At 35.0% G+C, this 14,889-nt stretch overlaps 1 protein-coding gene across 1 annotated transcript in view; it reads left to right on the top strand.

Annotated features, from left to right (window-relative positions):
• LOC125075389 overlaps window positions 1-14,889 on the top strand; it is an 88,999-nt gene that overhangs the window by 39,445 nt on the left and 34,665 nt on the right. The window contains exons 2-3 of the mRNA XM_047687132.1: window positions 6,195-6,338; window positions 6,735-8,503. Coding sequence (XP_047543088.1) covers window positions 6,195-6,338; window positions 6,735-8,503 — 1,913 coding nt within the window. The remainder of the gene's footprint in view (window positions 1-6,194; window positions 6,339-6,734; window positions 8,504-14,889) is intronic.

Below are 14,889 nucleotides of genomic sequence, written 5' to 3' on the forward strand. Positions count from 1 at the left end.
CTTGTTACTTCCTGTACCTGTGAAAAGATGTATGCATATTAAAATAATGATCAGTTTAGTAAGGGCGTTATATCCAAGTTAATGAAGACGAACAAATTGCTCTCATCGTTTCATAATTCTGTAAAAGCTAACTTTACGGTTTTCACTTCACCTAACACGTGAATGTGTATCGTATTTTTTTTAACGAATTTATTAACGGTTTCTATAGCGTGTAACTAAACGCTCGTGGTACCGTTTTAACTTGGTGAGCTGTTTATGTGTTGTTTTGATGATTCTTTTATCACGTGTTTAAAATTTCGATCAAAATACGCTGTTAAGGAGTGTTCGTGACATGTGTTTATAGCAGGAAGTCTTCTTGATAAAAAGTCATATGGTTGTTTTTTAAAAAGTTTATTTTCGTTATATGAGTATAGATATATCTGTGAAATGGGTGAGTTTTGGTAATAATTTTGAATATTTTTTTATAGAATAAGACGAATCAATAAATCAGAATATTTATTCATATTATATAACATACAAATATAATTACTTAGGATGTGTAAATTAATTAGGTTTACCGTCCGAAAAGTATATTTTGACTACAATATTCACACAAAAAATGTATTTTTTTTCTGAATTAGTATTAGTACGTTTGACTTTTAGATTGAAAAACAAACATCAAAAGAAAAATTGTCATTTTTCCTATAATATAAACCTTCCTTTTGAATCACTCTTTACTTGGTGGTAGGGCTTTGTGCAAGCCCGTCTGGATAGGTACCACCCACTCATCAGATATTCTACCGCCAAACAGCAATACTCAGTATTGTTGTGTTCCGGTTTGAAGAGTGAGTGAGCCAGTGTAACTAGAGGCACAAGGGACGTAACATCTTAGTTCCCGGGGTTGGTGGCGCATTGGTGATGTAAGGAATGGATAATATGGCTATTGTCTACGGGCGGTTGTGACAACTTACCATCAGGTGGCCCATTTGCTCGTCTGCCTACGATATTATAAAAAAAACTGTTTATTGATGAAAATCTGCTGCGTAGTTTAAGCGGTCTAAGCGTACAAACGGCGGAAAGGGACCTTGTTTTATACTGTTGTACGAGATAGCTGATTCCTCGGAAAGCACGTTTAGACGTTAGCGCTGCGTCTACACTTGATGTTCTCTCCGTTTTATGACGTTTCACATTCTAATGTAATGTAGATCTTGAGATCTACATATCTATTAGATTTCGCATAACAATCGACTTTTATACGAAACGGAATAGTACTGTAGTGTTACGAATGTCTAAACTTAAACTAACGAACAATGTTTGATTTGTAAATATGTGTTTATTGCACGTACCAGAAATAATCCATACAATCATTACTGTGTTCTAACATTCAACACGTTACACGCTCGTGATATTATTTTCGGAATATTTTGTTTATATTGTTACTAAATTATTTGTTTTGATTGAAATACCTTGACCATGGAATCATAATAAATACAAAAATAATACTATGGAACAACTAAAACGTATAAATATAAACCTAATAAGTTAAAAAGATATGTATTCCCTTGTACATTTGTATACATGCATCATATTATTTTTTAAGACAGTGTAATCACATTTGCTTGTTACTAAAGTATTGACCACGAGATGAATAATGAATAATAACACATCCCTTAGGAGTCGACTTGCTTAATAGAATATACAATGTTAATTCCTATAGAAGATGTACGCTCACATATCAATATTATATATAAGATTTTTTTCTCCATTCTCGTGAACAAGACATTTGTAGATAATGTCGAAATATCGAGCTACGCCAAAAAAAAAACATGGTAAATATCCCGTTTTAAATACTATCCGTATTATATACAATATACATATTATTTACTACGATATTTATATACTTACGTAACTCTATCATATACACTTTTTCACGACTAAACCGAATTTGATTAAATTTTGTATGAAGCAAGCTTAAACTCTAAAAAAGGACAAAGGCCACTTTTTTATACTAAACACCTTACGACCAACCCGCGGACGACATCTAGTTTAACAAAAAATATCAAAATACCCTTGAATTACATTTACATGTATACTCTATGCCAACCATAAGAGGAAAAAAGCTAAATAAATAACATTTGACAGCAAATTGACGCGATATAATTGGTCGAGAGCTTGATTAATCTATGATATTCACTATGGATTTGCGAAAAAATTGCACTTTGAACGTCGACGAAACTGATATCGGAATTTTGGAAGTAATGTGGAAATAAGTAGTTAAGTATGATAGGTTTGAATTATAAATATAGTTATATTAATCATTAACTCTTAATAGTACACAATATATTATTTATTTATTTATGTACCAACAGAGTATACAGAAAATTATATAAATGAAAAATGTGTACAGAGGGATAACTTATCTCTAACAAGAGATCACTTCCAGAAACCCTGAATCCAGTGGAGATTATTTGTAATACATATTTATGGTGTAGGTACAATATCAATTAGTTTTATATTATAAAATTCAAGTAGACTTAACGATAAATGAATATATTACACACTAAATACAAATAAATACATTAATATATACCATTATTTATAATATATATATACATTCAACTTACATAGATATAAAAAAAATATATATACATACATATAAAATAAATTAAATTTAAGTGGCAAGAAAGTGTTGCTTAACTCTTATTTTAAACGATATAGCTGAGTTATTAACAAATTGCAAGAAAAATGGGAATCTAAGATTTGTTTATCTTTATTCCTACTTTCATTGGAATAGGTTATATATAATTTATGAAGAATAATCTCAATAGTTACTCATTTTAATTTAAAAAAAAAATCTTCGTTTTAATTCCATTTTATTTTACATATAAAAATGTTGTCGATCATAGTATGCAATACAGTAATTATCTTCGCGTCTTACAAATTGATTGGAATGTTTGGAATGTTGTATTTCAACTGTTCGTGATAGCTAATTACTTCAATATAAACCGTGTTGCGAAGGGACCGCGTTCGTTTTGTTTCTATTGCATTTTTTCATACAGGAATTTATTATGAAGTATTCCGGTTTCGTGATGTCGATGCGACCGCTACATGTCGAAGAGAACCGAATACTTTCCGAAATATGTTTAGCATTCCACGACAAATAACACACATAGAAAGCAGAATAGTCAGCTAGGATACTAATAGTATAAAAATTTTAAATAGTAATATACAATATAAATAACACTATTTTAAATTTTTATTTTTATTTATATTATCATGCATTATATTACACAACCAATAGAGAAAATTATATTGTAATTAAAAATAATATTGTGATTTAGATGGTGGTTGATGTGATACGGCGCGCCTTGTTTAATTCTAGTAATTTCCACAGTATAATAAAGGAACCTTTGTTTACTTTGGTACTAAAAGATATTAAAAAACTAAATTCTTATCTTAATCGTACACATTGGAAATGAAATGATCACCTCCACTATATTTCAAATAAAAAATGCATTTTGTTTTTGTAATGAAACCCATAATATGTTAAATTTGAAATAATAAAAAAAATCTCGCTGAATTTCTTTCGCCAGTTCTTCTCAGGTTCGTGGTGTTTATTTCAGTACCGGTCGTAGATTTTTACAATCAAATGCTTCTATATTAAATAAGATTTTGATACTATAATAAAGTATTTTAGTAGAAGGTTTGATTATGATTAATCTAGAATAAAATAAATTGTTGGCAGAATGACAAATTAAAAAAATATATATATATAACTTTTTGAACTGATTTAAAACTATCGATAATGTGTTCTCATATGTAGGCTTAGAAAGAGTAGAGGATTAAGTCAAATTAATGTAAAGGTTATTTAGAACAGTATAAAGTCGATGCGTCTTGTATTTGATTAATCTTCTCAATTAATAACCATCCCATAGTATAGATAATTTAGAACCGGCCTAATGCCATCAAACGAGGTCGATGAACTCCCATTAAAATTCCTTGCCATTGCAGTCTGATCAAATTGCAATGCAATTTTAAACTAATGAACTTTGAGAAACGCTGTACGTTGATTATACGTTAAATTGCAAGAATAATTTAATCTTGCCTTTAAAAGCAAACAACTTCAAGGGCTTTTAATTTTGTATGTAAAAAAGTTAACAATTTGACGAATTTTATTTAAATTTATTACGGAAATAATTAAAGCATATTTATATATAAAATTATGAATTATGAAATTGGCCCGTAATAATGTAAATTGACAGGTTTGTTTCCAATATTTCATCAGTTAACAGTCGTGTTAGATTCATCATTAAAGTAACGGTAACATTATCCGATAACAAATATATATCTGTGATATATAAACTCGTTTCATTTGAAATAATCATGATGTGGCTGAATATACAAATAACAAATGAAGTAAAATTAAATTGACCATCGTTATATAAAAATCTATACACAATTAAAATATTAATGTAATAAGTGTCTCATTCGCGGGAATACCTTCGTCTGATCTTCTTAACGATGTTTCAATTATTACTATTCGATAAATTATATTAAAAGGTATCGTATCTTATTAATAATATTATAAATGAGAATTATTGGTGTATTTTTGTGCTTTCTTTTTTACTTTTTTTTTTTAATACGTATCTAGTGAAGTGCATTGTATATAAAGGTATCGATATATCGATATCTTCTTCGCTAGTGCTTCTCAGGAATGAGGTTTCTTTTTCCGAAACGGAAGAAGTTTATGTTAATCAATTAACAAGTGTAACGCTTCTATAATGTATAAAGATTTTGACTTTAACATGATATAATCGTTGAATCGTAATTGGATTAGAATAGCTTTTCTGTTTAAAGAAAAACCCGTTCAAAGCATTAAAATATTCTCTATTGATCTAAACTCATAAAAACATTGAATCTTCATGTTACCTTATTAAATTAAATGTTTAGATACCGGTTCGGAGTATATAATTGACCGAGAAACCCGTAAAGTTTAATTAGCATGAAAATAATATACTAATTCCATGATTTTCATCTTTTCATGTTGTATTTTATCGAGAAATAAACTTTGCCTTATTTATGTTTTTTTGTTAACGTGATTTATTATTTTAAAATCCTAACATTGTCGTTTTAGATAGATTAATAAACATTATTTTGTTTAAAAGGACGACCGAAATACAATAACGTAAATAGGCATTATCGTTTATACCTAGCGAGATGTCACACGGACGTACAGTGAGCAGTCACCGTTATAGCTCCGATGGTCTGGTACACGTCTGACCTCATCAGCGAGGTCAGACCGACTGGGAATTCATATATCTGCCCCACTATTGTTTTATGTGGACTGTAATCATGATTGGATTTGATCGTTCAATCCGTTTTTTTTTTTTTTAATGTCAGCGGTAGCCTGACGTTTGACCTCATAATATATAATCGAATAAATTTGATTTGATTACTTTTATTCTAACTAATATTATTACGACATAGGGTATCCCTGGGGGTATCTCAGTCCCACGCGTGGGCGAAACTACGATAGGAAACTAGTTTTAAATTAGAAAATGTTTAGCGAGATTTTGAACTTTGGTAAAATAGTCTGATGTAATATTAACTCAATTGTTAACGTCAAAAATCAATCAAAGTCAAGTCAATTAGCTCGTTAGCGTTGTATTTCACATATTTTTTCAATAGTAATGATTATTTTATATATGTATTTAAAGTTTTTTTTCTCTAATAAAGAAATGAATAAAGTCGTTATAACGGCTTATGTATCAGAATTTCACGGTCTTCGCAATGTCAATTTTGTTAACAAAATAATACGTATCTGCTTTAATCAAGTCGATGTTATTGAACTCGTTTGACGGAAATACAATCAATGCTGCAGAATTGTAAATCTTCTATACTTAGAAATAAAGTCGCCTTTCCTAAAAAGATACAAGGGGACAATAATTTGTTACTAGCACGAATAAAATATCAACATTACATAATTCAATGAGTAGAAGAGAGAAAGTTTACTAGCATAAGAATTATTATTGTTTTGATTATATATTTTTACTGCAATTTTATGCAAATATTTGAATTAATTATCAAAGAAGATAATTGTTTGATGCTATTGTTTAGATGTGGACCATACTGAAAAAAAATATATTTGAATAAAATTTGTGTACTAGCGCCATCTGTTATAGAATAGAAAATACAAATAAATGTTTTGTGTTCAGGTGACAATGGCAGCACTCACGCTTTGTACCTCGAAACAATAGTCGAGGAAACAAGCGATGACTTGCGTTCTGAACGCTCTTCTGCAGCCACCTGGCTATCTGACTCAGATGCCGACTCAGTCATACATGTTCGCGGCACAGCAGGTATTTACAAAAAGTTTAAATTTACGCACGTAGCGCCATCTAGGGACGAATAGCTAATGTTCTCAATGTTATTTGAAGAAAAGTATAGATGGCGTTACTTATCACCATATAGTATAAATATTGTTTCTATTTACAATTTAAATTAAAGTATCAAATTATACATCAATGTTCCTTTTAATTAAATAATATATTTTTTTCTTAATTTACTTCATTTACATTGTATGTCAAACGTTTAATTATAACATCTAGATTTCTTTTTTGGATGTTATCCAAATTAATATAAATATATCACTTTCTGTGTCATTGTCATTACCGGCGCTTGAAGCCGTTGAAGGTGGTGGTGTATCTCAGTAGCATTAATTAAGAATTTGAAATTAGCTTCTCTTCATCCATCAGGATCGGAGTGCGACAGCGAGTCCGAGCGGGAGTGGGCGTGTCCGGCAAAACGCCGGAGACGAGAGCGAGCCAACTCGCCGACCAGCCTCGGTTCTCTCTCACGTTCGTCTAGCCTCGCGCAATTCGAATCCCTCGAACGGTCATGTGCCGCTCCAGTTTCACCTAGTCTATCGCCGGACTCCCTCGAGTCGCCCCCTGCGTCACCACCGCCCGTTCGACCAGCGCCTCGTGCCCATCTTTCAGCAGAAAACCTCAGCGAGGACAGTGGTTACAGTGAGCGCGCGCGCCGGCCGCCCCCGCCTGCCCGCCGTGGCCCGCCCGAAATAGCGCACGGGCCGGTCGCCGCCGGCAGCGTGCCCTGCCTCGTCTCGCCCAGTGCCACGCGTCGCCAGCACCGCGCTGCGCGCGCTCTCTCGTTGCCCGCCGAGCTCGACGTCTGCACCGAGCCAAAACGCCACGCGACACACAGTGCGCGATTTCGTCAGACCTTCGAAGTTTGCGACAGTTTTACCGTAAGCGTGGCCGACCTGACGGCCCTAGACTATCGCGGAGGGCCGCGGAGACCGCGACTCCCTCCGCCGCCCCCTCCGCGACCCTCGCATCAGCCGCCACCTCCACCGCCCTTGCTCGATGTGGTTACGCGTCCCTTGCGGTCAACGCCGGCCCGCGAGCCGAGCGCTGGCAGCGACTCCACCACTGAATCGGAACAAGCGTTTGCAAGGGAAATGGAAGCTACAGCGCGTAGATTGGACGAAAACGCGAAAAGAGCGCTCGCCGACACCGGAAATTACGATCGTGAGCTCTCCGTGCTGACTGCACGGCGACTACAGGACTCGTGGGGTGCATGGGATGACGTTCTTGATGAGCTTCGACGGCGTATGGAACCGTCATCAGCTACACCATCACCGCCGCGGTCTCCCTCGCCAGATCCTGTTCGAGAGCCTAGTTTTGCATCGACGCCCCTTCGATCTGGAGACGCGCGAGTTCGTTCTACGCCCGAGTTGCGAGCGCGGGCGACGCCGCATCGCGAAACTCCAGAAGAGTTGCGAGCTTCACTACAACTAGTCGCCCCGCGGCCGCCCGACTCGGCGTTACCGGCGCGCTCTGTTTCGACAGGATCGAAAGGAGTCACTTTTTCACCAATAGTGGCTGAAGTTAGTTGGCGAGAAACTAGTACGAGTAGTAACGAAAGTTCAGAACGAACGACGAGCGAGAGTTCGAGTGCGAGCGTGGACGGGGCAGACGCAGAGGTAGTGGAAGTGGAGGGGGAAGGCGAGGGATCGCGCGCGCAGGCCGCAGAGTGCGCCGTCGCAATGACGGAAGCGGGCGCGCGTGCGCCGCGCAGCCGCATCGCCGGTTTCCTTTCGCGGTTCGCGAACTTCCGATTCTCGGGGCGCAAAGAAAAAAAATCTAGGGGCGCAGGCGCGAACGGGCGAGCGAGTATCAGCGGTCCGCCGACGACGGCAGACGCGGGGCAGGGAGTGCGAGCGGCGGCCGCCGGGCCGCAGTATGTGCGCATCCCGCTGAAGGAGGAGGGTGTGTCGCGGGCGGTGGCACCCCCCGTGGCGGGCGGCGTGGCGCACAAGCCTCCGCGGCCGCGCCCGCCGCCCGCTCCGGCGCCCGGCGTGCTCGAGACCGACGTGGACACGCAGCGCACGGTGCTGCACGCGCGATCCCTGCTCGCCCTGGCGCCGCCCGACCAGCGCGCGCCTCGGCCCCACAAATCCATGGAGTTTCTGCTCGACAAAGACAGCGCGCAGATCGTACAGGTGAGTCCCGCTTTACCCTCTATGACAAGCTGCCTAATATCGTGGGCGTTGCCTAGGTTATCTTCTAATATTTTGGTCGAAGTCGCATATTGCCGCAATGTTTACAAACAGCGCGATCGATGCCGGGCGATGAACTCGTGATTACTGCTGATGTCTCGTAGTGGGCATTTGCATTTCCACAAACTTTCCTTAAACCAATATAAAACACGTACCGGTTAACTAACAGCATTGTAAAGACTTGCAACTGCAATAAATCTAATTAGATTAATTGTCATGTCAATATCGCTAAAACTACAACTCATTTCAACAGCCACCTATGCAGTCGGCTTCATGACATACTCCATACATATTCCGTTAACAATGCACTATGTAAATGACAACGGTATTCCCAATAGGGTCGTTCCGAGTTACGACACAGTATTCGCATACAATTCGCTCGCAGAGGGCGTAGGTGAAAGTGTGGCTCTAGCACGGTGCGCCGTGTGCGTCGCTAACCCGCAGAGGTGGGCGTAACTGTATTATCAAACCGTATGCGTAGCTATCGCTAATATCGCTATACGATCGATTGCTATCGGAATCATAATACCGGATTACCTAACATTCAATATAGAAAATTAATCATAAACGCGACCCAATTAAAATGCAGATCACATCGGATGTTTAAACTTTACGTAATTAGCTCAAAACGGTCAGATTATACTGAGACTTAACGTCCAAAATGAGCTAAACCTAACTTAATTACCAAACCACGTCATTCGTAGTAAAAAATATGATTGTCATTGTATATCGTCATTATCAATTTCGAATGCTTTTAAACCGTAAAATTAGTAATGACTTCTGTCTATTGTTCACGAGAATTTTAGCATACAATACGGGAACTTTGACACTGCAATATTATACATAGTACACGGTAGCTTATTACTAGCACAATGAACAAAAACAAGTTTAAATTTATTTATAAATAATAAATGTAAAACTATCTTTTTCAAAAATACCGCAATGTTGAATTATCGATGCATATATGTAGTTATATATGGAGTTTAAAGCTTGATATTTCAATTGAATGCAGATGCACGTTCGATCCGGACTTTGGTTTATGGTCAAAGCATAGGCTGGAAATGCGATAATATTAAAAAAATACTTTATGTCGTCGGTTCTCTATGGAAGCAGGTAAAAAGTTGGTCGCCATTTTGTAAAGATTTGAAAATCGAATATTTTTTCTCCCATCCTTCTTATCTTAAATAGTAACTACAATTAAACTATTATACTTAAATAAGAAATTATTATTATTAATAATAAAAAACCTTGTTTATTTAAATTACTTATTTGAAATTACACTTTTTCTACAAAAGAGAGAGGATGACAAAAGGTGAAAATTGTGCTTTAATTTAACGGTCGGATTATGAATTTATTAATACCGTTAAGATCAATTAAATTAGATGCTTATTGAAATACAATAACTCGAGTTATTCCGAAAACATATTATTTCCATTTTTGCTCCGGATACACATCTGGCAAAAACTACTGACTAATAAAAGGTATTTTCAACTTTTGTTTTGCAAAAATACGTCCCAAAAATAATCTTACAACAATAGCGACCCTGGATTTATTTTATGTTGAAATAACGAACAATTAATATAAATACACTTAGTTTTGGTTACTTCAAAATTTATTTCAAAGGTTTCTTTTTTTTTATTACAAACAATATGTCCATTGTAAAAATCATAATTCCCACGAGTCCTTATAATTTTTTGTCACAATTACTTGACTTTGCTTTTCATAATCTTGGGAATATATTATCCATGACATACTATCGTTATGATGTCATCGAAGTGTTGCTTGAATGTTAATCCCATTATTACCATTTACACCTTGATCGGAACGCAATACGAAACAATTATAAATTATCGTATTTATTTGCCAGATGTTTCCATTTGCGTGCGACATATGCCTTAAGAAAAAAAATATTAATAACCTTTTTTTCTTGTTACACGTAATATTATGTTGAGAAACAAGAAGAATATATAATATAATTAGCCGATCATTTTCTTCATATATTCTCCTTTTTAGGCAACGCTGGCAGTAATATGTTTTTATTTTGCCTTATCGCATAAAAAAAAAAACGGAATGACCATAGATTTTCTGTAATTTAATATCGTAACGCTATTTATATGAGATATTTTTCCTGTTATAAATGTGTGATGAATTTAAATCACCGTCGACCATGGACGTAGTACATGCTAGGATTACGTTAATCTTCTAAAAGTATCAAACCTGACTCATTAAATTTCTGACACAACAAAACAAGAGATGAGCTGGGCATAACTCTGGTTCCTGAACGATACGTTTAAGGGAAGTTTAATGGCGTTGACGTTTTACTTAAAATTATGTAAACTGTGGGATGAATTTGACACACTCCTATTTCTTTTTATACTGAGTCAACGTAGCCTAAAGTATGTACTAGTTTTTTTTTTAATGTTATGTACAGGCGGACGGGCTAATGCCACCTCATGGTGAATGATCACCACCGCCCATAAGCGATGGCGTTGTAAGAAATATTAACCTAAATGGTAACATCGTCGTTGCGCTAACAATCTGGTGAATTAAGTCATGTCCCTTGTGTTATATTCCTTTATTTAACACTCATCTTTCAAACCGAAACATAAAAATACTAAGTATTGCTGTTATGCGGTAGAATATCTGATTAGTACCCAGACGGAAAGGTTAGACAGTATAACATTTTCAAAAACCGTTAGTTCTATGTAAAATTATATTTTAATTTCTTAAGCCAATGTTCAAAATTGATGTAATTATACACACTTAGCCTTGACGAGCGTTTTAAAATGACGTGGAGAATCGTGGACTTCCACAAGTCGGTTACATAACTTCTACAGGATACAGGACACGAGTGTTAGACATGTCCGTCTGATCGTAGATCAGATCTAAATGCTTTAACTAACGTAAACTGTTCCTGCATTCAGAGTTACTTCGAATCTATTTGAAGAACTATGTACCAAATCTAATTAACTATATTTAACTAAGAATATAATTACCGAACATTATGTTAAATGTAGTCTGTCTCAGGAATGTAATCACAATTGCTATTCTAGACTTTTTGTTACTATAATATTAAGCTTATTTTGTAACTGCGAATACATTGACGAAGACCTTAGATATAAATCCTTATTTAACTATAGAATATAAGATCTGTTCAGCTGCCTTGAACTTTGACGTCGAATACGAAATTTTTTGTTTAAATTTATTCAATTCTCTTCTAGAATCTGTTTCATATGCTGCCAGTCTAAATTATACAAGTTTTATTAAAATATTCAGTGATATGAGATGCGTGCATAGAGAGAATTTTTTTCCATAAAACCTATTTGCGACTTTTACGTCTGAATATTATAATATCTTTGTCAATATATTTAAAAAAAATACGACTTCTGTAGATAACATTGTCTGCAATAATTGATCTCTAAAGCTATTTTATGCACAAATGCGACCCCGTTACAGCTTTGTGGATTTATTGACCCATAAAATTACAAAGTCTGAACAAAAGGCATTCTTAGCCGTCTTAAAACCAAATAGAACTTCGTCAAAGCGGCGGTAAATTTTAATTTGATGTCGGCTCCTTTTTGAAGATACCGATCTGAAAATAGTAATCTCACATTTTATTAAAAATACATTTATTTTTATACACGGTTCCTAAAGAGTATTTAACACTAGTCTTAAATATTCTTAATTATTTTTGACTAATGGTCGCCCGCGGTTTCGCTCGCGTTTTGAGGTTGGTCATAATATGTTAAGCATAATAAAGCCCATGTTCTCCCTCGGAGTTCAAGCTGACTTTATGCCAAATTTCATCAAATTTGGGTCAAAGATCATCAGACACATGGAGTAACTTACGCATTTATAATTTTAGTATCTATAACTGAGTTACTCGCCTCGGTAGAATCTACTTTCTGAAACGGTGGTAGCTTTTCAATTCAAAACTGTAACATGACGAAAGTGCTTCTATGAGCCTATTTGAATAAATAATATTTTGATTGTATGTAGGTACAGATAAATACAGATTAAAATTTACAGACATGCAAATGATTAATCGTAACAATGTTTACAAGCTCTACTTTTATTCACTACCAGCTTCTTACATCTGAATGTTACAAAACTTTCTATGCGTGTCAATAATGAACCTTTCCATCTCATCTGTTATAACCGGTCGGCTTTGAATCAATCATGGAAGTCGTGCGACCTTGCATGTTCGCTGAAGAAATTACCCCCGAGGCGTACGAATAGTTTCTCTTTCGATTTAAATGACGCTTTAGTATTTTATGTTAGAACGGTGTGTGATTTAGGCGTGATTTGTATTTAAACTGTACAGCGGTTGTGCTTGCGGCTCCAAATACGACCAAAACAAAGTTAATGGGAATAATTGTTCTTTTGAGTTTGGTAACGTAACATGTCCGCGATGTTTTATTTTGAAGAATCTCGAACCTTGCACGGCAATATAAAACTTTGGTCTTACGATAATCCAAAAACGAGCTTTGACTTCAAGCCATAAAAAGTATCAAGATCTTTATACGCATTATAAACCTATACCAGAACATATCTCAAAAACTATTCAGTCATTCCATATTTGATATATGTTATTCCAGAAAGATTTTGATAAAACAAAACACTGTCAGATTTTAAGAATTGAACTACTAAACGATATTTGCTGTTTAATAATCTGTAGTGCATACTTAATAATAGCATATTTAATATCACCAAATAAAATAAATAGTTCATTTTAAGTACATATACTTTCTTTATAGGAATGTATATAATATTTTAAAACTGAACATTAACCGTATCATGTTTTTAAATTCTGTTTTAATATAATAATCCTAACCATTGAAAAAGGCCTCTGCCTCGTTTTTAAAAAAAAAAATAATGTCACTATTTTTGTTGGTAATTTAAATTTCAGCGGCAAATGCAATTTTCTCGGTAAACGAACCTAGAACGAAGTAATTTTCGTAGGATGGTTTTTTTTTTTAAATTTAAATTCCTTTTTTTTATTTAATTTGAATTACTTTTTGTAACTTCACACTCGTACGCTTTTAAATTAAAATAAACTCCATTGAAATATTCACGTGCACACTTCTTTTCAAGTCAAGAATACATTTTATTTACATCTGCCGATTCTGAATATAGATTATATCATGAAGAATCGCAGAAACCCGATAGATAAATTCATTTATTTTCATGAAATAAATTATATACAATCAATATAGACAGTTCAATTTATGCATCCGATATGAAAATCAACAAATTCTTAATTCGACTACATGCTCAGCGGTGAAGGAAAACATCGTGAGGGAACATGTATGTGTTTAATTGCAATTAAATTCTGCCACATGCTTATCCACCAACTGTCACGAAAGCAACAGGGAATTAGTGTTAAATCTTCGATGTAAGGCCTCAATCCAAACCGATATAGGCCTCAAGCCATCAGTTGGTAATTTACAAGAAGCTCTAATAATGAATGAATTTCATCCACTAGAAATTGGTTGTTAAATGTAGCCTCAATTTTATATTAAGTGGAGTAAGAGGTTAACTCTATTACATAATAATATTTCCTGGTGATATTGAATCTGTTGATACTCAGAGGATATCCGTTAGGGTGGACATACCCGGATGCAACTTATTAGCAAACGCTGAATTTGTATTTCGAGTTATAGCATTTTGAATATAGCGTTGTAAACGCTGAAACGATTTGTGTATGTGGTTTTTTTTTAAATCTTAACAGAAGTAAAGTAATCACGTACTAGTTATTTAAGCAAATGTTTTGAAATAAAGTGACGGCTGAAACAATACCAAGATACAAAATGTTAAAATAATGTTCCGTCATTATATTTAAATAGCTAAGAATATTTTAAAACTTATTTCTAAAGTGTCGTTACAGTTTCAGGAACATGTAATAATAATTAGTAAATTTAAATATGTAAATAATAAAATAAAATTACAACACTTTTGAATTTGCCAAATGGGCCAACTTTATTATCCTCGTGTGCACGTACACCAAACGTCATATGTGCGTGTCCTTATTGGCCAACCGTTGGTCATTATTTTATTCGACGCGTTTTCACCTTTCACAGTCTATATAAATAAGAGATGGTAACAAAACTTTTTAAATTTGATTTGCTACGGTTTCTTAATTAAAAAAAAAAGGCATATCATTCTATAGTCGTTCAAAATTATCAATATATGTTTATACGTACCGAAAGATTTCATATTTGGATTGCATTCTTAATTTAAAATATGTTAGGAGATATTTTCGTTTAGAGACCTATCTTCGCTTTTTATAATATTTTATTTTGTCGCTGCAATACTTGAAGCTTGTCAGC

This window comes from Vanessa atalanta, chromosome 2 (genome assembly GCF_905147765.1).
Source record: "Vanessa atalanta chromosome 2, ilVanAtal1.2, whole genome shotgun sequence".
Lineage (NCBI taxonomy): Eukaryota > Metazoa > Arthropoda > Insecta > Lepidoptera > Nymphalidae > Vanessa > Vanessa atalanta.